At 56.8% G+C, this 24,084-nt stretch overlaps 1 protein-coding gene across 4 annotated transcripts in view; it reads left to right on the top strand.

The window, feature by feature from the left end:
* The window catches only part of DENND1A (DENN domain containing 1A), a 136,927-nt gene that overhangs the window by 94,984 nt on the left and 17,859 nt on the right, over positions 1 to 24,084 (top strand). For 2 of the 4 annotated variants that reach the window (XM_066610583.1, XM_066610585.1), the window contains exons 13-20: positions 472 to 597; positions 7,452 to 7,553; positions 7,979 to 8,066; positions 8,945 to 8,985; positions 10,092 to 10,163; positions 11,513 to 11,569; positions 16,587 to 16,703; positions 23,391 to 23,447. In XM_066610583.1, coding sequence (XP_066466680.1) covers positions 472 to 597; positions 7,452 to 7,553; positions 7,979 to 8,066; positions 8,945 to 8,985; positions 10,092 to 10,163; positions 11,513 to 11,569; positions 16,587 to 16,703; positions 23,391 to 23,447 — 660 coding nt within the window. The remainder of the gene's footprint in view (positions 1 to 471; positions 598 to 7,451; positions 7,554 to 7,978; positions 8,067 to 8,944; positions 8,986 to 10,091; positions 10,164 to 11,512; positions 11,570 to 16,586; positions 16,704 to 23,390; positions 23,448 to 24,084) is intronic. The other 2 variants (XM_066610586.1, XM_066610584.1) reach the window with 1 other exon arrangement.

Raw genomic sequence — 24,084 nt, 5'->3', positions numbered from 1 at the left:
AAAAGCCTGGGGACTGTGGAGTGGGGAGTTGGTACCCAGAGTGGCACCGCAAGGCCACACGTTGTGGCGGAAGTGGCCTGTTCCTGGCTGGCACGTCCCTGCTTCACCTCAGGGATGTTGGGCCTCTGAGAGGGGCCTGCCTCCAAAGAGCTTGGAGGGGCTTCCATGGGGTTCCCAGGCTTTCAGCTGGAGGACAGGGTGAGCGGTGGGGATTCCAGCCCCTTCTCTGCCGCAGCTGCTGCTTTGGCGTGTGAACTGGCCTTCCCTTCCCTTCAGCACCTGGAGCACTCTTGGAAGTGCAGTTCCCCCGAAATGTGTTGCGTGTGTCTCTTGCTCTCGCCTCCTGGCGGAAGCTCTTTAGCCAGCACCCCTGTTGCAGTACAATCCTTGGGGCCCATTCCTAGGGCGAGGGACTGCCGGACCACACTGCTTGCAGGTAAATCTTTGCTCCCCTTCCTTGTGTCGTCCCAGGTCTCTGCTCTGAAGAGCAGGCTGAAGAAAGTCTCCATGACCACTGGGGATGGAGTGGCGAGAGCGTTCCTCAAAGCGCAGGCCGCTTTCTTTGGGAGTTACAGAAGTGCACTGAAGATTGAGCCGGTAAGTAGCCCCCCAGCCATGGTGTCTCTTCCGCACTGGAGAAAAAGGCAGGAGCTGCTGGCCCAGAATCCGCGAGGAGGAGGGCAGGGCTTGTCTCCCTCCTGGGAGTGTGTGTCACTCCTGCCACCGCTTCTGACATGCTGTTGGATCAGCAGGACTTGGTGGGTTGGTTTGCCTGCAGGTGGGGTGTACCTGTAGCACCCAAACTAAGAGCAAATGTACTTGCGCCTGTGTGTGTTTCTCGGGGGCTCATTAAAATGTCAGGTGTGCACACTCAGCTTCTGGGGCTCAGCTGCAGCTTTAATTCCCAGCCATGTAAAGAAGCGCTCCGGGCGCACCGCGAGGCCCCAACTCTTAAGCCTCCCTGATCCGTGGCAGCCAGCGGCCAACCTCCTTCCTGCCTGCAGACGGTTGGCGCTCTCCGAGGCTCCTCCTGCTGGTTGCCTGGCAACTTGGCGAGTCTGGGCAACCCCCCCTCCCACTTGGAGCACGTAAGAGAGTAGCGAGAGATGAGCTCCAGCGGTTTGCAGGATGCACATTCGGGGTGCCCGTGTCTTTTAGGACTCTTCACTTGGCAGCACCAGGGAGTTGGACTGTGCTGGATGATGCGTCAGGAACCAATTATCTACGGTCCTTCTTCCCCATCCGTAAAAGTCCTCTTGGTCCAAATTCCTCTGTATGGCAGGAGTCATTTCAGAACCTAGATCTAGGGACTCCCATGCTGCAAGCCTTATATGCGGATCTCCAGTATCTGTGGCATGTTGCAGAAAGGGCAACCTGAAAAAGCCTGGGGACTGCGGAGTGGGGAGTTGGCAGCCAGAGTACCTTGCTGGAGAGAGCACTGCAAGGCCACGTGTTGTGACGGAAACCTGTGGTTTCCACAGACATGACCTGGGCTTCTGCAGGAGAAGAACCAACTGGTGGATCTTTCCCAGAGCTTGCACAGTATTTCTGGTGAGCTTGAGTGACTCTTTGAGGAGTTTGGATTGTCTGGTTGTCTCTTGGAGCAGCAGAGTCAGAGATCCGGGTTGCTTTCTGCTGAGAAGACTGGCTGGTGGTCCCCGTATCTCCCTGGTGCAGGCAAAGATCCACTCTGCAAATAAAACAGCGCGCAGTTCACTTTCTACACTGGCAGGCTAGAGGTGAAAAAGGTTTCTCAGCCAATTCTGCCCCTCCAAGTCATTCTAATTCTTAGTATGTTGGCGTTTAAATATTTAGTGCCGTGTTGCAGATGCAGTGGTGATGGTGGTGGGAGGGGCAAGGGAGCAACTTGACAATTCCCCAGTCACAAAAAGCACAGGGATCCTCTTTCCTGTGCTGACACCTAGTGGCCGGAGGCAGCTCTGCATCTGGCTGGTTCTCCAGTCTGCCTGGCATTGCAAACCGAGCATCGTCTTCTGTTGGTTGGCCACTCCCTGCAGTTTGGGGTGCCTTGAGGCAGCCTCTGTGACTACCCCCCCCCCACAAGATGCAGCGCACACCCCACTGACACAGCTGCATCAGTGATGGAAAGTTGGTTGGGCCCTGCGTCACTCCCCTACACCAGATATAAGGTCGGTTTGTGTGTTTATGTAGATATCCTCACTCGGTTCTGCACAGGTGAGAAGCCTTGCCGTTTGCAAAAATGTTAAGCAATAAGGAAGACTTGCATGGCATTTCAAGGATGCCACACGCTTCAGATACGTTATTGTCCTAATCCTTGCAGCTCCCTGTTATGTAGGTCATATTCCCTCCGTGCAGTGGTGGGGAAGGAGGCCAGGAGGAGGCTGCCTCCTTCTCTCAGAACTCCAAGGGTTGCAGAAGCATCTCTCTCCAGCCACCTTGATGGTGATGAGAAGCTGTTTCTGTCTCCCTTCTGTGATGCTTAATTTTTTCTAGCAGAGTTGGCCCGCCGTGCAAGCCTCACCTGGTCTCCTGGATGTGGAGGCCTCCTTGTTTGTTTCTCTGCCTTGAACACCATCACTAGTAAGGAAGGCAGAGATTAAAAGGAAGAACGTGTTTCCCGTGAAAGAGATGCAATTACTGTGCAGCGTTAGAAGAGTGGAGTCTGTTGAAGGGAGCCAAAGTCTTTTCCTGACTTGTTCAGGAGATCAGAGCAAGATGTGTGCGAGGAGTTTGCAGCCCCTCTCCAGTGAAAAGCGATTCCAGAGAAGCAGCACTGCAGTGAAGGTGTGAGGAGAGGAACTGGCAGGAAGAGGCGGGTGGCAGCTCTGCAAGCGCAGAAGTGACCCCTGCAAATGGGGTAGTTTTGTCTGCTGTGAGGCAGTGGGAGAGAAGATGACCAATGGGAGGCCTGTGTCAGTGCCCAGTCCAGCTTGTCCTGCTGCTGGGATGGCAGGGAAGCAAAAGGGAGAGAGGGCTGGGCCCAGCTTTGCTTGGCCAAGCCTAGCTCTTTGCCTTTTTACGTTCAGCCTGGTGGCTGCACCTCTTGGGGAACCAGGTCAGTGAAGGTCCTGCAGGAGGGCAGATAGAGCTGCTGGCTTCCTGCCTGGTGATCTGCTCCACAGTCAATGCTGGAGGCCTAAGTGCGGTTGTTGCATGACCTGTTGAACTGAGGACACCATCTTGAGTGGTCAGAAGAGCCAGCTCTGCAAGAAACACTCTAGGCGCAGCCCGTGGACATCTTCAGTATCTGTGACACAGGAAAGGGTTAGGGTTAGCCCTCGTGGGTTGAGTCAAGAGCCCAGCCGAGGCCAGGGCTCCAGGAAGCCCACAAGCCAGAGAGAAGGGCACCCCCTTCTTGAAGGCTGCCCCCGCCATTGAATAGGAGGCTGTGTGCAGAAGAGAGCCCAGAGCCCCCTCTCCTGATCTGTGACTCCTCCATCTCCAGGGTAGGTGCAATGTTGGCCTCCTCAGGCCGGCCGGCCAGCCAGCCAGCAGTGCCCTGGGAGACTTGGTTTGCCTTTGAGGTGGCCTTTGATCTCAGAGAAATGGCCTTGCTGTTTGACGTGGGGCTTGGAGCACTGTGGGGCTTGATTCCCACAAACGGGTCTGGATTAGCTCAGTGGGAGTTGGGGTTTCCCTTGCCAGCTTTAGGACAAGAGTGAGTTCCTCCAGCCAGATTGGCTGACTTTCTTTTAAGCCTCATTTAGCATGGAAGATGGAAATGGTTTAAGAGCAGGTTCCCAAGCTGGGGGTGCAAAGCTGGCTTCCTCCTGGGGGGGCCTGCCAACATCCAGGCCAGACTGGAGCCTTAGGAACTGCAGAGCTGCTTCTGGACATTTCACCAGCGCGTGCCTGTCGGCAACCCAGACTGCTGCGTTGGATAGTCACAGTACTCTCAGCTTAGTGCTTCCCCTTTTTCTGTGGGGACAGGAGGAGAAGGGGGTGTTGCTTGCAGCCTATGTGAGCAGTTGGCAGATGCCACAGACTGCTTTGGGGGGCTCATCCTGGGCAACCTCCAGAGGCCTACACGGTGATAAAGGACTTGGGGGCTGAGGCCGTGCTGCTCCCCCCAACGCAGCAGTGTTGGTGTGGGTCCTCTGGTGCCTGGGATCTGAGCTACTCCTGGCCGGGCACTTGGGTATCAACTCGCCAGCCTTTGCAGGCACGGAGGAGCCGGATCAGCGGCTGTGCTGGGGTGAAGATTACAGGGCTTAATGATGAGCTGCTCTAAGCCACAGCTGATGCCAGACCCTTCCCCCTTTACACCTAATTAGCCTCATTAACGAGCTCTCCTGCTCTCCACAGAGAGGGCAGCCTCCCTGGAATAGCAGGCAAAAATACCTCTCCCAGGTAGCAGTGCCGGAGCCCAAACCGGGTGTGTTGACAAGCCACGGTTAACTCTTGCAGCTCCTCAAAACCCTGTGATGGAAACTGAGTTGTTGTTAAGGCTCGGAGCAACGTCAGGCCTTCAGAGGCTGAGCTGCTCTTGAAAAACCTGAGCGGGGAGGGAGGGAGGGAGAGCCTCTGCCCTGGACTGTGTGAGCCGACTTGGAGCTGGTTCAGGATTGTGGTTTCTGCTGCTCTTCACACCAACCCAGGGCAACACAAAGCGGGTCCTGTTCAGAGAGATTTGCTCCCCCCTTTTTGCCGAGTGTCACCTGCTGCTGGTGAAGCCACCTCCCCCTCTAGCCCACCTCACCCTTGGGGGTGCAGTGGCAAAACCCGAGGACTGCTAGGCAGCTGGAAAGCGCAACACCTGGGAACTGTGTTCAACCTTTTATACTGGTGCTTTTCCAGGCTCCTGCTCACCAGCAAAAGGCAGAGACCACAGAAAGGTCTCTTCTCGCCCTTTCTGGAAGATGCTGGGTGTTTGCCACATCCCCCTGCTGTGGGCCCCGGCTCAGGCGGTCTGCGTCTCCCGTGCATTTAGTTCTGCTAACTTGGCACCCAAGTGGCTGGCGTGGCCACAAGGAGGACCTGTCACCGGAAGGTGCTGAAGCCAGAAAAATGGGCAGGTCTTGGAGGAGCGCAGGGGGCCGTGTGCGTGTGTGACGTTGGAGTCTTCCTCTCCGGGAGGTGTGTGGAGAGGGAGCTCTGCAGGTGCCGTGGATCTGGACCCCCCTGTCGTGGTGGGTCTGGGCGCAGGCTCCTGCCTCACTGGGCATGTCGGGCGAGGGGGACTTGCTGGGACGGATGGCGGCTCTCCTTGCAGGCGCATCCAGGTTGGAGGGGAGCTGCCTTGGCACCTCTTGGCCCTCCGACAAGCTGCCCATCTGCTCTCTGTCAGAACGCGTTAGGAGCGTGTTTGGACTCGTGCCCCAGAGTCTCAGCGCCGAGCCAGTCATGTGCTCGTCTCCACGACAACTCAGGGAGATGTGTAAACTGCCATGCTCCGAGCCAGATGCTTCTCTGCTCATGTGATCTAATTAGATGGTGTGGCAGCATCTCTCCTCCTCCCCCCACCTCCCTGTCGCGATGGAGCTCGTTGATGCTGCCGCCGCCGCCCGACCCCTTCCGTGGCTGAGGTGTGAGGAAGGAAGCTGGGGTGGGTGGTGGAGGCGGCCTGGCCGGGTTCCGTGTTGACTCCCTGGCAGGAAAGCCCCTCCTTGTTCTGTGGGCGTGACCAGTAGTGCCAGAGCAGCCCTGGGCTCAGTAGTCGTGTGCCTGCATTTGTGTCCTGGAAGCCTGAAGAACGGCCTGCTCCCTCTTCCTCCCAGGAGTTCTCCGTGCCCTGAGCCCCACCCGTTTGGGCCCCCATGGCAGCAGCCTCCCTGCTTCTCCGCTTCTGCCTGCAAGCGGTGCCTTCTCTGTCTTGGCTCTCAGCTTGGGGGGCTGCACTTTTCTCCCTCTTCGCTCTCCCCCCCCAGCAAGGCTTGTGCTGCAAGCGTCCCCGTTGCAGGAAGATGCTGTTCTTTTGACACCTGTCCAGTGACTCTGGCTGGTCTCTCGTGGAGAAGAAGCACCTGCCACCAATAAGCTGCATTTCATTGGCTAATGAGGTTTCCTTGGAGACCATTATGCCACTGGAGCAGAGACACGTGACCTTTCCTGGCCACCTTCCATTGCCACCTTTTGATTAACCTTCCCTGGCGCACCAGCTCTGAGCCTGCCGTTGTCCCACCAGCCCACCCCTTTTTTCTGGGGTGACTGTGAGTCCCACTGCTCACTCAATTAGCGGGTGCAGTTTGCAAGCCCCCCCCCCCCCGCGCTCGCGGCTGCTGCGTCCTGCGGCCAGTCCTGTTCCTCGTCCCCACGCCTGTGTTAACTGTGGGAGACGCACATCACAAGGAGCGGGGCGGGGGGAGATTGCTTCCCTCTCAGCAACTGGCTGGCCAAGTTGAGGAAAGTTTAAGGCACTGAAGGCAAGGAGTTTAAAACATAAGAGCGGCTTAGCGGTGGCACGAGAAACCAGTCCTGTTTGCTCCATCTCAGGAAGGCCAGGGTCAGGCTGGGAAAAGCACAACAGAGGGTCTGCTCTGAGGCTTTCCAGCTCGGAAAGGAGGCCGTGATGGAACCCTGTAGAATAAGGCACGGTGGAGGAGGAGGCAGGCTGCCTCTGGGTCCCGGTTGCTGGTGGGAGAGAGTTGTGGTCTTCATGCCTGGCCTGCAGGTTCCCCATTGGAGCCTCCAGCCGGCTCCTGCAGGGTGCCGGCTTTGATGCGCCCCTTGCTCCGGGATGGCTGCTGACCTCGCGGCGAAGAGCAGCAGATTCAGCTCCGTAAATCCGTTCCATGTTAAACACAGAAAGCTGTGTTACTCTCGTGTCAGCAGGACTGTATGTCACAAATGCATTGACTTGATATGCCACGGATTTGCAGATACGGGGTGGGTGCCCCTTTGGCAGAAGCAGAGCAGACAGTTCCCCCATTAGCACATTACAGTAGAGTAAAAACCCCTTTACCGCCCCGCCCGAGGATGAAAAAGTGTCCTGTTGCATGTCCGGATGGCAGGCCGGTCTCTTTGGATCTGACTGTGCAGGAGTCCTGGTTTGTGTTGCTTCGTTCACAGCAAGCAGCACCAGTGTTTGCAGCGTTGTGTAGCCCCAGAGAGTTTCTGGGGAGAGTTTCTGCCTTGTGATCAGTGCCTCACCCCTTGCCAGGCTAAGTGAGCTTAGAAAGCTGCTCTTCACTGAGCGAGAGTGCTTCTGAGCATGAGCGGAAGGCCTTTTCTTTTTGCCTCCTTGGCCCCAGGCGGCCGAGTGTGGGAAGGACCATCTCTCAGGGCGGCACCTCTTGTCAGAAATGAACCAGAGCCACAAGAGGGGAACTGCCCTGTCAGCGCCAAGGTGAGGAGGGTTGGGGGAGTGCCTGAGTAGCAGGAGGAAGCTGGTTGGGGAAGCTGTTGGGGAAGGAGGAAGCTGGTTGGGTGTCCCAAGAGCGTCACTCCTTGCTGGCCTTGGTGGGACCGGGCCCTGGGACTGTGCCAGCTCTGGGTCCCTGTTGCCAATGCTCCTCTGACCACCTCTTCAGGAGGAGCCCATCACGTTCTGTGAAGAGGCCTTCGTCGCCCATCGCTCCGCCGCCATGCGCCAGTTTCTGCAGAATGCGACCCAGCTCCAGCTCTTCAAGCAGGTAGCGTGCCAGGGCGGGGCTTCCTCTCTTCCCCACCTCCTAATCGCTGCCTCCAGAGGCTGTGATGCATACTGGGCTGTGGGTGGTGTGAAAAGCGCTGGCCGCTTCCTGCCCTCATTAGTGTAATTTATGGGTCAGAATGAATCTCTTCTGCGTCAACTTTCTCCAAGAGGTGTGTGTGTTTCCCAGAATTCTCTGGTTGCAAAACGGTGTGTTCTCTCCCTCCTCTTCGGGTCTGTGCCCTCGAACTCTGTGCGTGTGCATGCAGGAGAGAAGGGAGCACCCCGTACCATTCTTGAGCAGGATGAAGCTCCAGTCCTGTGGGCCCTCCAACAGGGAGCAAGCCTGGGCACCGGGGTGGGGTGAGGTGGGTGGAGAATGGCAGCAGCCATCTTTCGAGGCTCATCTTCTCTCTCCTCTCCAAGTTCATCGATGGCCGCCTCGACCTTCTCAATTCTGGAGAAGGCTTCAGTGATGTCTTTGAGGAAGAGATCAACATGAGTGAATACGCAGGTAAGAAACCCTTGCTGGCACATCGATGTGGGTCATTTGGGAGACACAGAACCATGGAAGGGGTGTTTGGGGGCCCACTGCTTTCTCAAGGGCAGGCTGTCAGCTTCTGAACTGCGCAGGGCTTCTTGGCCAGGCGTTTAGAGTGAGGAAGCCAGATATGTTTTTGGTACTCTGTGGCTAGCCCATGCCTGGATATGTTTGTCCCAAAGGGGAGGGGCTGAGGCAGTGAATTGGGCTGTGAGCTGTCCGTGCTGGGGAGGCTCCCAGTGGCACAAAATCCGGGGGGGGGGGAAGCAAGGAACGCAGATTAAAGACCAAGATTAAGCACACTTTTATCTCTGTAGAGCTGTTGGCACATTGTTGGGCTAGTGGAGCTGGGTGCAGATGGGGACTCCATGCAAATGGCAGGTTTGGTGGAAGGCGGAGTGGATAGAACCACCTCGTGGCACCCACCCCAGCTTGTCTCGCCTGCACTGCTTGTTGTGGTTGCTGTGGGGCTTGTCCGGTGGTGTGTTGGTGCCCCTCCCCCCGGGCTCCTGCTGTTTCCCTTGATCCCACCTGAGTAGGTCCCACTCAGTAGGTACTTAGTAGGAGTAGGTCTCTGGTCCCACCAAGAATTCTGCAGCAGGGCAGGGCAGCAGTTGAGAGAGGAGCACAACTCAGTGCCCTGCTGCAGTTCAGGGGGAGAGGACACAGGCAGCCCCCAGAGGACCTGCTTCCCACACTGGGAGCCACAAGAGAAAGCCGTCTCCTTTAAAAAGAAAAGAAAAGGAGCTTCCTCCTCACTCGTGTTTCTAGGAGGGGGGGGGCTGGAAGGTGGTGCTCTGGGGGTGCTGAGGGCCAGCGGTTCTCACCCGTGCACTGTTTCTTTCTGGCAGGCAGTGACAAGCTGTACCACCAGTGGCTGTCCACGGTCAGGGTGAGTGTCCTTGGGAGCCTCCTTGTCCTGTTGTCCTGGCAGTGTCTGTCTCACTGCTGGGGAGCAGCATTTGAGGTCCCCTCCCCAGTTTGGCCCTGCACCCACAGTGACCCCACAGTGCTGGGTGCCTTCTTTAAAGGGCTCCTTTTTGAGGTGGTGGGGCAGGGCTCCTAGCTGGGCCTCGTGCTTGATATGTGTGAATGGCAGACTCCAAATAGGTCCCTGGAGCCAGAGACGAGTGATCCTCTTCCTCAGCACGGCACATATTTAAAGTGGCGGTTGGGAAAGAGAGCATGTGCAGGGGAAGCTCTGTGCAGAACCTGCACCTTCCTCCCTGACTTTCTGCTGAGAGAGATTCAGGCATCCCTCAGCACTAGAGCTTCTCTGGGAAATAAAAGAACTGCTCTGGAAACATCAGACCTGCCTCATGGACAGCCTCGCAGAATGCCAAATAACGTGCCAAGGGTTGTTGTTGGGGGGCTGGGGGAGGAAGGTGGCTGTGAATTAATAGACTGAGTGAAGCCTGCCCTGCTCACGGCCACCACTGTTTGTCACCTGGCCTGTTGAGCCACCTCTCTCCATTAATGTCTCATCAACAGCTCGCATCAGGCAAAGTTCATTATTGCCTTAAGGAGACCACTGGTGTGTGTGTGGGGGGGGGGGCAGATTCGCTGGGAACTTGTCCATCTCTTGTGCCTGGATTTTGTACACATCTCTTGTACACGTGAATGGATTTTATTTATCAAGATACTGCATTATGCAACAAAAGTCAACAGTGCGCTGGAAGATAAATAAAACACCAGCCGAACTCTTAGATTATTCTCTCTGACATATCGGAGCCTCTTTTCTGGCTGTGTCTCTTGCACATCCAGTTTGGCCCTTCTGGAATTATCTGCCGGTGGGTTTTGGGTGCCCTGCCCTCAGCTCATGCGAGGCAGGGTCCCTTGCACCCACAGCCCCCTAGCAGTTCTGGGGGTAGATGACCTGGGCAGAAGACTCCTGCAGGAGTCTGAGGCCTGCTCTTTCTGCATGGATTCCCAGGGACTGCAGTGTCTCTGGCATGACTCTGAGCCCACAGTTAATGTGTTGCTGCTTTCCCCACACAGAAAGGAAGTGGTGCCATCCTGAACACAGTGAAGACCAAGGCAAACCCTGCCATGAAGACGGTCTACAAGTTTGTAAGTGTCCTGTAGTCGCATAAGCCATGCAACAGGGTTGGGTATTGGATGGGCAGGGAACCTGGTTCTGGTGTTGTGCAAACAGGAAAAGAACTTCTTCTATTCATTTGTCAGTCCTAAATTACTCTTCATTACAGTAAGACAATTTCCCCAGTTCTTTAGGTGTTCTCAAGGAGCCACACCAGGTTTACACAATGTGGCAATATTCATCGGCAGATTTTGTTGTCATACGCCATACAGTGGTCATCAGTGTGCTAGCACAGGGGTCTCCAAACCCCGGCCCGGGGGCCAGATGCGGCCCGCAGCAAGCCTCTGTCCGGCCCACGGCCAACTTATTGTCCTCTGAAAGCCTCTGGCCCACTCAGCTGAACATGACCAGAACTGTGCTCTGATGGTGTCCGGAGGGTGTTCTGAGCGCCAGAGAGGCGGAGTGAATGAGCCCATTCATTCATTTATTCACTCATCTAAGTTCCATCTTTAATTTATTTATTTAAATTTTATATTTAGCCCCCCCCCCCCAACACCATGCCAGATATTGATGCGACCCTCTGGCCAAAAAGTTTGGAGACCCCTGTGCCAGCCTAAAAATCTTCAGGTGTACGCAGAAAAGAGGCAGACGGAACCCCGGAGACTACCTGGGCCATACGCAGGAATATTTGCCACCTGCTGCTAGATCTTCAGGGGGGCAAGAAATAGATGGGGAGGGGGATGTGAAGAAAATGTATGGAGGAGGTGGTGGGCAAAAGCCCCCTCCTGCCAGCTGTCGGGGCTGCAGGGGGTGAAAGAAAACTGGCAACCCTAGAAACAGCCCTCTTGCCTTTGGCATGCCACTCTGGAGGTGTGGGAGCTCCAGCCAGCATCTCCAAGGCTGCAGCTGGCAGCCCACCCAGTGAACCTGGGCTGGGTTCAAAACGGAGCCCAGGGCGGACCCGCGGCCCACAGCCAGGGAGCGCGTTGCCGTGCCTTCCTCTTAAACTTTTCCCGAGCTACGAAAGGTCAGATCCTGCCCTGGAGAGAAGCACTGGGGCTTTTCACACTTGTGACTGTGCAGCAGAGATGAAAAATAATTAGAAGGAAAGAACAAGAAATTGAGGCTTTTGGAGGGGTTTGTTCTCAGCAAACAAAATCTTTTTTTCCCCCTCATTAAAGATTGTTTTTTTAACCTCTTTGCCTTTGTATTTGTGTTTATACCCATTATGTCTTCGAAGGGCTTGATGACCCAATTTTTTCCTCCCTTCCTCTTCTCGGTAATCAGAGAAGGTGGGTCTGGATGGAGTGCCACTGAGCCCCCTTGCCTTCTGGAAGGATTTCTGGCTTACACTCATTCCCCCCTCCCCTTTTTCATGCAGGCAAAAGATCATGCAAAAATGGGAATAAAGGAGGTGAAAAACCGCTTGAAGCAAAAGGTACTTGAAGTTTGTGTGTGTGTTTTTTGTATAGAAAAGCATATACTTGGCCACTGACAGCATTATGTGATCAATAGAGAGCTGTTTGGTGCTGTGGTGTGAGCACACTTCAGAATGCATTACCAGCTGTCCTGGATTTTTCCCACTGTTATAAATATTCACAGACAAAAAAGCAGCTGCATTAAGGTCCAGTGTGGGATTTGTGCCCAAGTACCAGAAAATGGAATCAGGCTAGGAAAGCTGGAGAAAACCTGCCTCTTACTTGTAGGGGGCTCGGAAATGGCTGCCTCTTTGTGTCTTCTCCTGTGCAGAAAGTCAATTTCTGGGCCCCTTTGGTCACCTCAGGTTGACTCCCCAGCACGTGTTGCTGTGCAGAAGAAAGATGAGCATCTTTTGCGGACTTTGCGCGAAGGGGGCTGCGTGTGTTTCTGATGCAGGGCGGAACGTCCACGCGAGTGGCGGCCGCAGGTGTTGGCTTGCGTTGTGTGGAAGTACCGTCCCAAATAGGAAACTGGCTGTAGGAGAAGCAGTAGCCCTTTGGACCCAGCCAGTCCAACACAGCAAGTGGGCTGCCTGATCTCCTGTGGACCTGGCTGGGAGCAAGGTTTGCGCTGCGCAGATCAGCACTTGTTCAGGGGACGAAGTCCAAAGTGGGAAGGGAATAAAAACTCGAGAGGATGATCTGTATATTCCTGGAGTGGTGATGGTGCCGTCAGCTAAGCAGGGAGGGCTTGGAGAGTGGTCACTGGCTGCCCTGTGGAGAAGCCGGCCCTGTGCTCCTGGCAGACCAGCCTGCCTGACTGTGCGGCAAGGTGGGTTGGGCACCCAGGTTGCTCAGCAGCCTTTGCTTCAGCAGAAGGGGACCAACTCCCATCACCTCTCTGGTGGCAGACAGGCAGTGGGCTTGGAGTGGTCCGAAGCGTGTGTGCTGCGTGTGTGAACACGCATTTCCAGATGCCAAACCAGTGAACCTTCCTTGCTTCCAGGGGAGACGGCCCACCCTCAGCAGGGAATGGCACTGGGCTCCCAGCCTGTCTTCCGAGCTAGATATTCCACCCATTTGGCATTCAGACTGGCTGCACCACCTACATAGAAGATGCTGTGGCTGAGTTGCCCTGGTCCTGTCCTCATGGCTGCCTCTGGAGTCATCACTGGGAGTCCAGACCCAGTCGAGGAAGCCTAAGGCTCTCGCCAGCCCCCTCCCTGGCCGCGCTCATGTTTTCCTGAACCCACCCCCCCCCAGCAACTGCTGCAGCTCTTTCTCAGTTCAGCGCACTGGACTAAGTGGAGGAGAAAGCACTCGGCCTCTTCTCTCGAGGACGCGGGGCTGAGCTCTTGGCTCTTCTTCGATTCCTGCGTTTCTCTCTCTCTCTCCTCCCTTTCACGCTCTCAAGCACGAGACGGTGAAGGTGAAGAACAGTGAGAGGTTTTGCTACATTTAAGCCAAGATGCACAGCATAAGAACATCACAAGAGCCCTGCTGGATCAGGCCAAAGATCCCTCTAGTCCAGCCACCGGTATCTCGCAGTGGCCCACCAGGACACTCAGGGATCACACAGACCCCAAGAGACCTTCATCCTCTTGCCACTCCTTTCTGCCTGGTGCTCAGGAGGTTGTGTATACTCCTCGTGGCTTGGCACCTGTGATGGACTCTTCTTCCACTGATCTGTCCAGTTCCCTTTTCAAGACATCCAGGCCTGACGCCCTCACCACATCCTGCAGCAAGGAGTTCCACAAACTCCTCGCACGCTGGGGAAAGAAGGTCTGTTCTAACTTTCCTGAGAGATGTTAGTCCATGTTCGTGGCCGTCCCCTGGTTCTCCAAGAGGGCTTCCTGGCACAGCTCCGGGCTGGAGCTCTTGGCAGATCTGTTGGTCCAGCTTGTGTGCTCCTTTCCATTGACTTTTGCAGGTGGCCCTTGCTTCACTTGCTAGTGACAGGGTTGCCTTTGCAGGAGTGATTCTTCTCTGCGTGGCAGAAAAAATGGTGCCTTTATCCCCAGCCCCCAAGTCTTGGGTGAGTCCCCCCACTTTTCTGGATAATTAATGTGGGGCTCCTCTTGGTCTGGGTGTCGTTAGCCACTGCCTGTTCTGGTGTTGACATGAACACCGCCCCAGCTTTTGGCGGAGAAGAGCCAGCCCTTGCGCTCTCCTCCGTTGCCTGCAGGAGTGGCTTTTCGGAGAGACGTTAAGATGGCTGAAGCCAGGAGAGTGGCTCCCTCCCTCTGTGCATAGCAACGATGACCTCTCCGATATAATCAAGAGCCCATCTCTGCCCCTGGTCGGCTCCAGTGCGGAGTTTGAATTGCAAATGGGGAACGCGGCGTCGACCTCCGGAGAGGTCGGCCTGGCGTATGTAAGGTCCTCCTCTAATATGATCGCGGAGATTGAATGGGGCCCCCTCTCCATCCCGGCTGCGTTTGTGGTCTGGAGCTTTAAAAGCATCCGGCACCATTTGCACAGCCACTCGCCGGTGGGGAGAGCAAAGGCTTGTTAGCGGGAACGGGGCCCAATCAGGCATTGTGCAAAGCGAAGGCAGCAGACCAGTCAAGCCATCCTCTGACTTGAAAGCCCGTTCTGTGGGTCAGGCAGCAGTGGGAGGGGGGCGCAGAGAAGGGGCCTGGCCGCTGCACGGCCCTGTCAGTGGCTGCAGCGGAGGCCTTTCTGGTCCGAGAAGCCAGGCAGGCAGGGACCAGCTGCAGTGAATGTGCTGGCCACCTCCAACGATGCTTCAGCCTCTTTGGCACGCTGTGGGGGCCGCACAGGACCCTTTTTGACATTGGGTCCAGGGGTGGCTGAGGGAGGTGGGTGTGGGTGTGGATTTCTGGGGCAGGCAGGAGTGTGTCTGGAGGTACCACGTCTGAGCCCCCACCCCACTTATTTCAGTCCACAGATCTGGCCAAAGTTTCCATGCAGGAAAAAATGTGCTGCTTTCCTTTCCCTGCACGAGGAGTGAGAGGAACATGTTGGGGCAGAAGCAGCACCTGCTCTGGTCTGTGTCACTGAGCGCAGGTGGAAGAGCCTTGGCTGCTCGGAAGTGGGTCTGCTGGCTTTGCGTCGCATTGCCTTGAAGTCCACTCAGAGGCTGCCTGGGTGCCCGCATGCCCAGCTGTGCCGGTGCTGGCCTTGGCCCTTGTCCTAGCTCTGGCACATTCCTGCCAGAGTCTGCTTCCGTCCCCGAGACAAGAAGTTGTGTTGTGTCTTGCTCCGTGTCCTACTTTTGTCGGGCTGTACAAAGGCGAGGCGGCTTTGTGCCGTCCACACGAAGCGCCTTCCTGGAGCTCCCCCTACTTTCCTTTGCCACGCTCAGTGGCCCTGGCGACAGGCCCTTGCTCCGCCTGCCGGGTCTGAAAAGGGCTGTTGTCTTTCCACCTGCCACCGCCTGAGCTCCTCACAAAGTCTGTCCACCTTTTGTTGCATTTGACCTGAGTATGTTGGGTCAGCCTGTGTCCAAAGCAGCCATTTCTAATTGGCTATTGGCTTACATGTCTCATTATAGTGTTTGAGCAAGAGAAGACCTTGAGGGGGCAGGTCAGGGGTCAGTCCATCAAAGCGCCTGGCCTCGGGGTCGAGCCTTCCACAGGCCTCGGCATACAGCACTCCAGCTCTGCAGTGGCGGCGCATTATCTCCTTGGCATTGTTGCCGAGGCTCGCGGGGCTCCAAGCTTTGTTCCTCGGCCAATTGTCCACGTCTTCCTTCCTCCTCTGATCTTCCAGGAGACCCTGCCTGCCTGCCTGTCTCTCTGCCATGCCTGCCCCAGCCTTGCCTCTTCCAACAAGCCTTGGTTGCGTGGTGCACACGTTTGCCTTGCCATGTGTGTGGGCTGGTGCTTTGCTGCCCTTTCCCTGAAGGCCAGGCTCCCTGGACTTGCTAGATCACATAGTTCCTTGTCCTCAGCTAGCTAAGGCGTTTTGAAGTCAGTTGGCTGTTTGGTCCTGAACTAACTGGCAGCTCCGTGCATTTAAACAGAGTCACAAACGGCCACATTCCAGCGAAGAACCTGCAAGAAGGGGATGGAAACTGGGAGTTTTCTGTGTTGGGTCAAATGTGGGAATATGGACTGAGGAAAGGCGGGATGCAGGTCTCAGAAACGATTCCGTATTAGAGCTGCACACTAGATCCAAAAGGCTCCTGAAATAAGCCTGTTCAAGGGCCCACTGGTGCTGAAGGTGTCTTGGGAGGGCATTCAGCAAATACCTGCTGGCTGTAGACAGAAGCGAGATGAAAAAGTCACGTTTCAGTGCCTCTTCCGTCAGGTCTGGTACCGGACAGGGGGAAGGAGGCAGAGTTTCTATGGAGGAGAGCACTGGGGATGTGCAGTCACCAGAGCGCACCCCTGGGAGCCAGCAGCCTAGGTAGGTGGGTGTGGGCTGTCAAGGGCAGGGATTTCACTCTCAGCAGGTGTGTAGTGGACAAGAAGCCCTCCATGGCCGAAGTCCCTGATCTTGACTCACAGTGTGGTTCTGGGGGCCCTGCTAAGAAACCTGCCCCTTGGCTGACGTGCTGGCTGTGCCTAGCCGTGGCCGGTGGCAGGTGCTGTCAGAGCAGCCTCATCCACTCTGGCTGTCCAGGGGGCAGGGCTCACCTTGTCCAAGCGGCTGTTGGTGGGGGGAAGAGGCTGCAGCTTGGCCTGTTGACTCAGTTCCGGCCCTTCCACACAGTGAGCTCACAGTTTGGGCCTTTACCCGGCTCCTCCTTTGGAGAGTGTCTTGTCCACTTGGAGAGTGGGGGGGGGGGGCCTCTGGACTGCCTTGGGGTGTGTCAAACGATCCAACTCGGTCCACCTTGGAGGAGGTGTCAGAGGCTGTTGTGTTGGACTTCTCCTGTGGAAGCACCTGCATTGAAACTGTGATTGGCCTGAGTCATTTGCTAATTGTGTCTTTCCTTCTGTCTCTGCTGTCTCCATCCCTGACATCAAAACTGTTCAGTCGGCTCTTTCCCCGAGTACCTCCTTTTTGCCCCTGACCCTGAATCAAGAGTGTTCCTGGCCATGCAATTCACCTTTTCCTACCATACAGGACATTACGGAGAACGGCTGCTCCGCTGTGCCGGAGGACTCGCTGCCGCAGACCGCACCCTCCCCGTTGGCTGAAAAGAGAGAGGACAGGCGACCCATCACCGTTCACTTTGGACAGGTACGTGGCGGGGGGGTTGAGCAGTGAAGTGCTTAGCGTTTGCAGACGACACCAAACTTTTCCGAGTGGTGAAGACCAGAAGTGATTGTGAGGAGCTCCAGAAGGATCTCTCCAGACTGGCAGAATGGGCAGCAAAATGGCAGATGCGCTTCAATGTCAGTAAGTGTAAAGTCATGCACATTGGGGCAAAAAATCAAAACATTAGATATAGGCTGATGGGTTCTGAGCTGTCTGTGACAGATCAGGAGAGAGATCTTGGGGTGGTGATCTTGGAGAGATCTTGGGGTGGTGGTGGACAGGTCGATGAAAGTGTCGACCCAATGTGCGGCGGCAGTGAAGAAGGCCAATTCTATGCTTGGGATCATTAGGAAGGGTATTGAGAACAAAACGGCTAATATTATAATGCCGTTGTACAAATCAATGTTAAGGCCACACCTGGAGTATTGTGTCCAGTTCTGGTCGCCGCATCTCAAAAAAGACATAGTGGAAATGGAAAAGGTGCAAAAGAGAGCGACTAAGATGATTACGGGGCTGGGGCACCTTCCTTATGAAGAAAGGCTACGGCGTTTGGGCCTCTTCAGCCTAGAAAAGAGGCGCCTGAGGGGGGACATGATTGAGACATGCAAAATTATGCAGGGGATGGACAGAGTGGATAGGGAGATGCTCTTTACACTCTCACATAATACCAGAACCAGGGGACATCCACTCAAATTGAGTGTTGGGCGGGTTAGGACAGACAAAAGAAAATATTTCTTTACTCAGCGTGTGGTTGGTCTGTGGAACTCCTTGCCACAGGATGTGGTGATGGCGTCTAGCCTAGACGCCTTTAAAAGGGGATTAGACAAGTTTCTGGAGGAAAAATCCATAATGGGGTACAAGGCATGATGTGTATGCGCAACCTCCTGATTTTATAAATGGGCTATGCCAGATGCAAGGGAGGGCACCAGGATGCAGGTCTCTTGTTATCTGGTGTGCTCCCTGGGGCATTTCGTGGGCCGCTGTGAGATACAGGAAGCTGGACTAGATGGGCCTATGGCCTGATCCAGTGGGGCTGTTCTTATGTTCTTATTTCCCGGGGGAACTCTCGCCTCCGGAAAGTGTGTGGGCAGCACCTGAGGCTCTGCTGCGCCCAGCGTGTGTTGCGCACAGCAACCCGTGAGCCCGGCCTCCCTTGTGGACCGTTCAGAAAGAAGCCACTATTCTGTGGGTGCCAGAGGATTGCTGGGGAGGCAACATGTGCGAAGAGGCTCCTGTGAACCCCACTGGGTTTCACCCAGCTGAGTTTGGCCCAGTTGCGCCCAGTGGTCTGGCTCTGGCTGCAGCCCTTGCTGCCTCTCTGGAAAGGGAAGCAGTGTCCTGCCTGCTCAACTCTGGGCTTGCTGGTGCTCCCTTCTGCACAACTTATCAGCTCTTAAGGCATCGTCTCTTCTCTGGCCCGACCATTAGTGTTGGCCTCAGCGAGCCCCTCGTTAGAATAAGCAGCTCGGCACACTTTGGACGGGAAGGGCCGTGGAGTGAGGCTGGGAAATCAATTAATGGCTCTGTAATGGTGTCTTCTGTATCGACCGCGGGGTTGTTTGGATAGTGTCTCTGGCCGTACGTTTGTGGAAAGCAGTCGGGGCTGGAGTGGCTGATCATTTTGAGAATGAAGCCCCCCTGCAGCTGCTTTGGGGCAGCACGTGGGAGACGGTCCCTGCAGCACCCCTAGATTTGTATCGGCCTAAAGGTCCATCTAGTGCAGCCTCCTGTATCTCGCAGTGCCCCACCAGCTGCCTCGGGGAGCACGAGCCCACGTGATCCCTGCGTCCCGGTGCCATCCCTTGCATCAGGGATTCTGGGGCAGCCCCACTTCTGATGCCAGGAGGCTCACGCCCTGCCCGGTTTATACCTTGTCTCTGCCAGGCCTTGGACCAGTTCCCTCAGCCTCACTGTATTGGCAACCTTCAGTCTCGAAAGACTCTGGTGTCGCGCTCTGAAAGGTGTTTCTGGAACAGCATCTGGTGTGGCTGAAAAGGCCAATCTGGGAGTGACAATCCCTTCCACACTGGGAGCAAGTGCAGTCTGCCCCTGGTCTGTCTCCCTGGGTATGGGCCTTCCTTCTTTGCCTCTTTGCCTCAGACTGTTGGCCAAGTGTCTCTTCCAACTGGGAAAGGCCATGCTGCACAGCCTGCCTCCAAGCGGGCCGCTCAGAGGCCAGGGTTTCCCACTTGTTGAGGTCCACTCCTAAGGCCTTCAGATCCCTCTTGCAGATGTCCTTGTATCACAGCTGTGGTCTACCTGTAGGGCGTTTTCCTTGCACGGGTTCTCCATAGAGGAGATCCTTTGGGATCCGGCCATCATCCATTCTCACAACATGACCGAGCCAACGCAGGTGTCTCTGTTTCAGCAGTGCATACATGCTGGGGATTCCAGCTCGTTCCAAGACTGTGTTGTTTGGAACTCTGTCCTGCCAGGTGATGCCGAGGATGCGCTGGAGGCAGTGCCTGTGGAAAGCGTTCAGTCTTCCCCATTTGGGGACAGTATTTCCTTGCCTGCGCAGAGTTGCTGCGAGGGGAGCATCAAGGTCACCCCCACGCAGCACTTTGCGTGCTGGGAACACGCTCCGTGGTGTTGTCTGCAGCCCGCCCCCTTGCCCTCTTCGTGACCATGCCTTCCCCTGGTGCAGGCTTTGTGGCCCACGATGGAGGCCGTTCTCTCCTGCTGCTGCCTGTGTTTGCGGTGAGCGAAATGAGCTTTCGTCACATGGAAAGCTCGACAGGCATGCTGAGCAAAACCCAGCCATTTCCCTCCTTGGCAGTGTCCCCACGGGGGGTGGGCTGTGGGAAGCAAGGAGCACCCCGATGCTGGAGGCAGGAAGGTCGTTAGCGTCCCAGTCTCCCAGCGCCGGCAGCCGGCTGCCCTTAGCACGGAGAGAGCGGCTCCTGGCCGACGTCCTTGCAAAGAGGCAGGCGTGGCGACTGGAGGTCTTGTTTGCAGCAGGAGAGCCTCATGTCACCCCCCTGCCACCATCGTCGGGCTGATGAGAGAGAAGCCAAGCCTGGCTGAAGTCGGGACCGCGCGCATGTGCTCCTCCTGCTCCTCAGGGCTCTCTGAGCCTGTCCGCCTCCTGCCAGGGAAGGGGCCTTGCCTTGGGTCTCTGTCTGCCTGGGAGGGTCGGGCCCTGCATGTCAGAAATATGGCTGGCTTGTGGCTGCAGCGGCTCCCGCCCCAGTGAGGCGCCTTAATTGAGATGTGTTGTCAGAGTGACAAACACATTTGCATGCGGGCTGTTTATTGGGGGGGGGGAGCTCTGGCCGCCACCGCTGCCGGTGAACATCCTTAATCAGCTCTCTGCTGCTGCGAGGGAGGCACTGTCTGCTGTCCTGCGCTGGGCACTCCTCGTCATTAAGTGACAGATTAGCTGAAGGGCTGGGCTGGGGGATGGGCCCCTGAGCCAACGGCAGCGCTTAATTTTAACTCGTTAGTGCTCTTCTGGCTGGCCTGGCAGTTGGTCAGTCGTGGACTGCTTGCGCGCCGCCAATACCCGCAAAGTGGCCAGCCTGTCCTGGCACCCGGGCAGTCAGCGGAGGCTTGTCTCTCTGTGGCACAGAGGCTCGGACATGTGCAGGCAGCACTTGTCCTTCCCAAAACAGCACGCGATTGCTGCTGGGAGGCCGGCCCTGGGAAGCTTTTCCTGGGAGCCTTGCTGTCTGTCGCACCCAGAACTCAGTGAGCAGTGCTTGGATGTGAACGGGCAGGGGCAGAACAAGCCGGTTGCACTGGCACAGATGCCGCGTGGGGGCAGGAAGGGAGGGAGGGTGGGGAGCCGTCTGCCTGTGCACACGCGGTCCACTGCCCTCCGCTTCTCCGGTAAGGCCACCTTCTGGTGCCTTGCTTCCCGCTGGCCAGGACCTTCCCTGTCCCCAGAGCTGTGAGAGGCACCTAGAAGTGAGCAGGGAACCTTCCTGTGCTGTGCAGTCTAGAACCTTCCGCTGCCCTCCCAGGTGCCCGAGGGGCCCCGTGAACTGCCAGACCCTCGTGTGCGCAGCCCAAAGAGGGCGGCAGGCTGGCCTCTTCCCGAAGCGACAGCTGCTGCCATTTGCACCCTTGCATTTCAGCTCCACTGCTGCAGGAGAGACAGTTCTGCCCCCCCCCCGCCCCGCAGCCAGTACATATCAATTGGCATTCCTCTTAAATCAGCCGGCCTGCTTGGATTTTGTAGGTGCGAATTCCGGCAATCAGTCCCACAAGAAGCTGCCAGAATGGCCAAATTTTGAAGGGAAGGAAGCGGCGGGAGATGAGAGAGTTTAAAACCCTGGCCCGGCTTTTTGTCTTTGGCTTAATGCGCGATTGGTGGGTATTCGGCGTTTTAAATGAGAAATGTATGCAGTTAGCTCTCTGCTGACAACGTCCTTGAGGATTTGACAGTGAGATTTTCCAGCAGTTGGCGCTTCGTTAGGATCCTGGCGGTGTCTAACAAGGCAGCCGAACTACTGGTACCTTCGACTCCTGTTTGTTCTCCGAGGGCTCGGGGGCTGCTGCGGTAAGCACATCGACCAGGGCTGATCATTACAAGGGCGTGCGCCGCCATGAATAAAAATGTCACTCGCTCCCCCCGTCTCACAGCAGTACAAAATGTCAGCCCTGTCAAACACACGTTGCAGGGAGCACTGAGCAGTCGGTACAAATTGGAAAGCCGAATATTCCCCCGGCTTTCTGATATTCTTCATTTGAAGCAGAAGAAAAACAGTTGTTAACCTATTAGCTGTGATTTTAAACTCCGCTGAAGCCCAGGATGGACGGCTTGTCTGCGCACGGACTGCAGCGCGGCTCGGCTTGGGAGGAAAGGCCCCCTGCGCCCCTGCCTGCTTGGGGGCCCCCCAAACAGGGGCTCGCTCCTCTGTTGCTTGCCAGCTTGGTTTTTCCCTGTGGTTTTTCCTGCGTGTGACTCAGGTGTTGAGGCAGGGAACGGCTCCTTCGCTCGCTGCCCAGTGCAGAAGCGCCAGTCCAGAGGTGAAAAATAGCCACGGTCACAGCTTGAGATTTCGGGTGGTCTCCAGAAACACTGTGAGCTGGTCCCAAAGGCGCCTCCATTTTTCCAGGCTCAATGAGACCCATGGGTTTTTTTGGAGGGGGGGGGATTGATCCAAGCAGGTCAGGATCCAGGCTTGACTTACAGGGGCAGCAGAAACTGGGCCTGGTTATGGAGGTTCCACAGTGAGAGGAGGGAAGGCACATAGCTGTGCAGTGCCTTGACCACACCGTGAGCCCCATCGGGGGCACCGTGGGGGGGCCCTTGGTGTTTGGCATCCAGCTCGTGTGCTTCCCTTCCCAGGCCAGCGACACAGAGGATGTTGCAGGAGGCCTTGGCCGGGCAGTGATCTGTGAGCGCAAGGGGCCCGGCGAACCTGTCACTGTCCTGCCCACGCTGCCACTTTTCGAGGGAGGGAGGGTGGCAGCTAACGAGCTTGGCTGGGAGGCATTGCGGGGGCTTCGGCTCCAGGTCTTCCCTCGCAGCCAGTTGTGCTAGCGGGCGGCCTGCCAGGGAGGGCAGCGCGAGGCCTCTCCGGTGTCCGAACTGGGCTGCTAGACAGCAGTGCATGCGATGGCACATCTCCCCCCCCGCCGCCAAAGACCCTTGGAAGGAAGGCCAAGCTGCAGGAGCCCAGCCTGGATGTGCCGAGCGACCACCCTTGAGGTGCTGCGTGGTCGGCCCGTTCCGTGGCCGACAGGCCTGCAGCAGTAAACGAGCTGCTCACCGCGGCCGCCTGGACACCTGTGCTGCCTCCCCCCCAGGCACCCGCCAGTAACGAAGCTGCGATTCCGACACAGCCTCCCCTCCCGACCTCTGCGGAAAGAGTGCGTTTTGCCGCATCAGCAAATCGGCTGCAGATCCAGTGAGCCGTGATCTTTGTGTCCTGTGAATGTGCGCTTGGAGTGGGAGGGGCCCCGGAACTGGAAGACGGGGCCACGGGCAGGTGCCCGCTTTGCCATCGTGCCCTCTCACTTGCCGTGTGTGGGCATGAGCTGGGCCAACTGCCTACATCCTGGCATCCAGGTCTCTACGTGTGGGCAGCATTAGACCTGGCGCACCGCAGAATCTTGCCACGCGAGTGGCACCGAGTGTCGTCTTCAGCATCTCGAGAGGCTGGTTTGTCGTCTTGTCTTCCGCTTTGCAGCTTTACGTTGTTTGCAGGGCCTCCTTCTTCCAGGCTGTCCCCGGCGCAGAAGGCTCTGGTCCATCGCGGAGGGTGCACTGCCTCCCTCCGTACCGCAGAGCGCAGAAGACCGGAGGTCTTTGTGTCTCTGCTTCTGTAAGGAGATGACTCAGGTGGCCCGGGCAGGCGCTGCCAAGAGGCTGTCCAGGGTGGCCATTCGGCCTGCCCCAGAGCAGCTCTCGAGGTCTGGTTCAGGACAGGATTTCAGGGCTTCCCTGCTTGGTCAGGCCCAGCCAGTGGGGGCTGCCTCCGTGCACTGAGCCCCGCACTGGCCTCTCCCCTTCGCAGACCTGCCCGTTGCGCCTGAGCTGGAGGCTGCTGCCACCTCCTGCACCCTGCCTGTGACTGGCAGAAGGTCTGCGTCTGCATCCCCTGGTGGAACTGTCCGCAGGCTCTGAAGGCCTGGAGAGGGAGAGACGCCTCGCCTTGGGTGTGTGTTGGGTGGCAGTTGTTGACATGCCGTGACTGGAGTTTCCATTTGCTGCTGCAGCCGAGCGCCCGCCCTGCGAGACCGCCGCCTCCCAAGATCCTGCGCTCCGCCAAGCCTGTGAGTAGCGACCGTTTGCCTCTCTGCTGCCGGCTTTAACCCTGTCTGTGCTCTGCAGCCTGACTAGATCCTGCTCCTGGGACCTTTCCGCCGTCGCAGCCACTCTCTACGGGAACTCGGTGTCCTTTCTTTGGCAGGGCTGGTCCCAGGCCCCCTTCCTCTTTTCTCTCCTGCTGAGCCGGGTGCTGCTTCCTGCTGCTGCCCTGGTGCCCTTGAGTCTCCGGGTAGGTTCTCAGCAGAGTCCAGCGCCTTTCCAACTCGGCACCAGCTTTTGGAGGCTTGTACTGCCCCCCAAGGCAAGGCTTTTCCCACCATCCGCTCTGCAAGAGGCCAGTCGGTCTCGATAAAAAGGGCTCTTGCCCTCAGCCAGATGGTGGCTGACGTCTGCCACTTTCCCCAGAAGACCTGCCTGAATGCTGGGTGCTGCTCCAGGAAGGTCTTGTCTGTAAAGCACCTTGGAAGGACTTAAAGGAAGCTGTCTCCCCCCCACCCACCCACAGGACCTGTTTCAGAGTCAGCAATAGGACCTTCAGAAGCAGGTTCCGGAACTGCACCGTGGTTGGTTCTTGTTGAGCATTGGAGGAGGAGACTGGAGTGCCACAGGCCATGGGTGGGCGGGGACATAGTATGGGACAAT

This window comes from Tiliqua scincoides, chromosome 16, assembly GCF_035046505.1.
Source record: "Tiliqua scincoides isolate rTilSci1 chromosome 16, rTilSci1.hap2, whole genome shotgun sequence".
Taxonomy (NCBI): domain Eukaryota; kingdom Metazoa; phylum Chordata; class Lepidosauria; order Squamata; family Scincidae; genus Tiliqua; species Tiliqua scincoides.
Note: the sequence above shows the minus strand (reverse complement) of the source record. Positions and strands in the feature narration are given on the sequence as shown.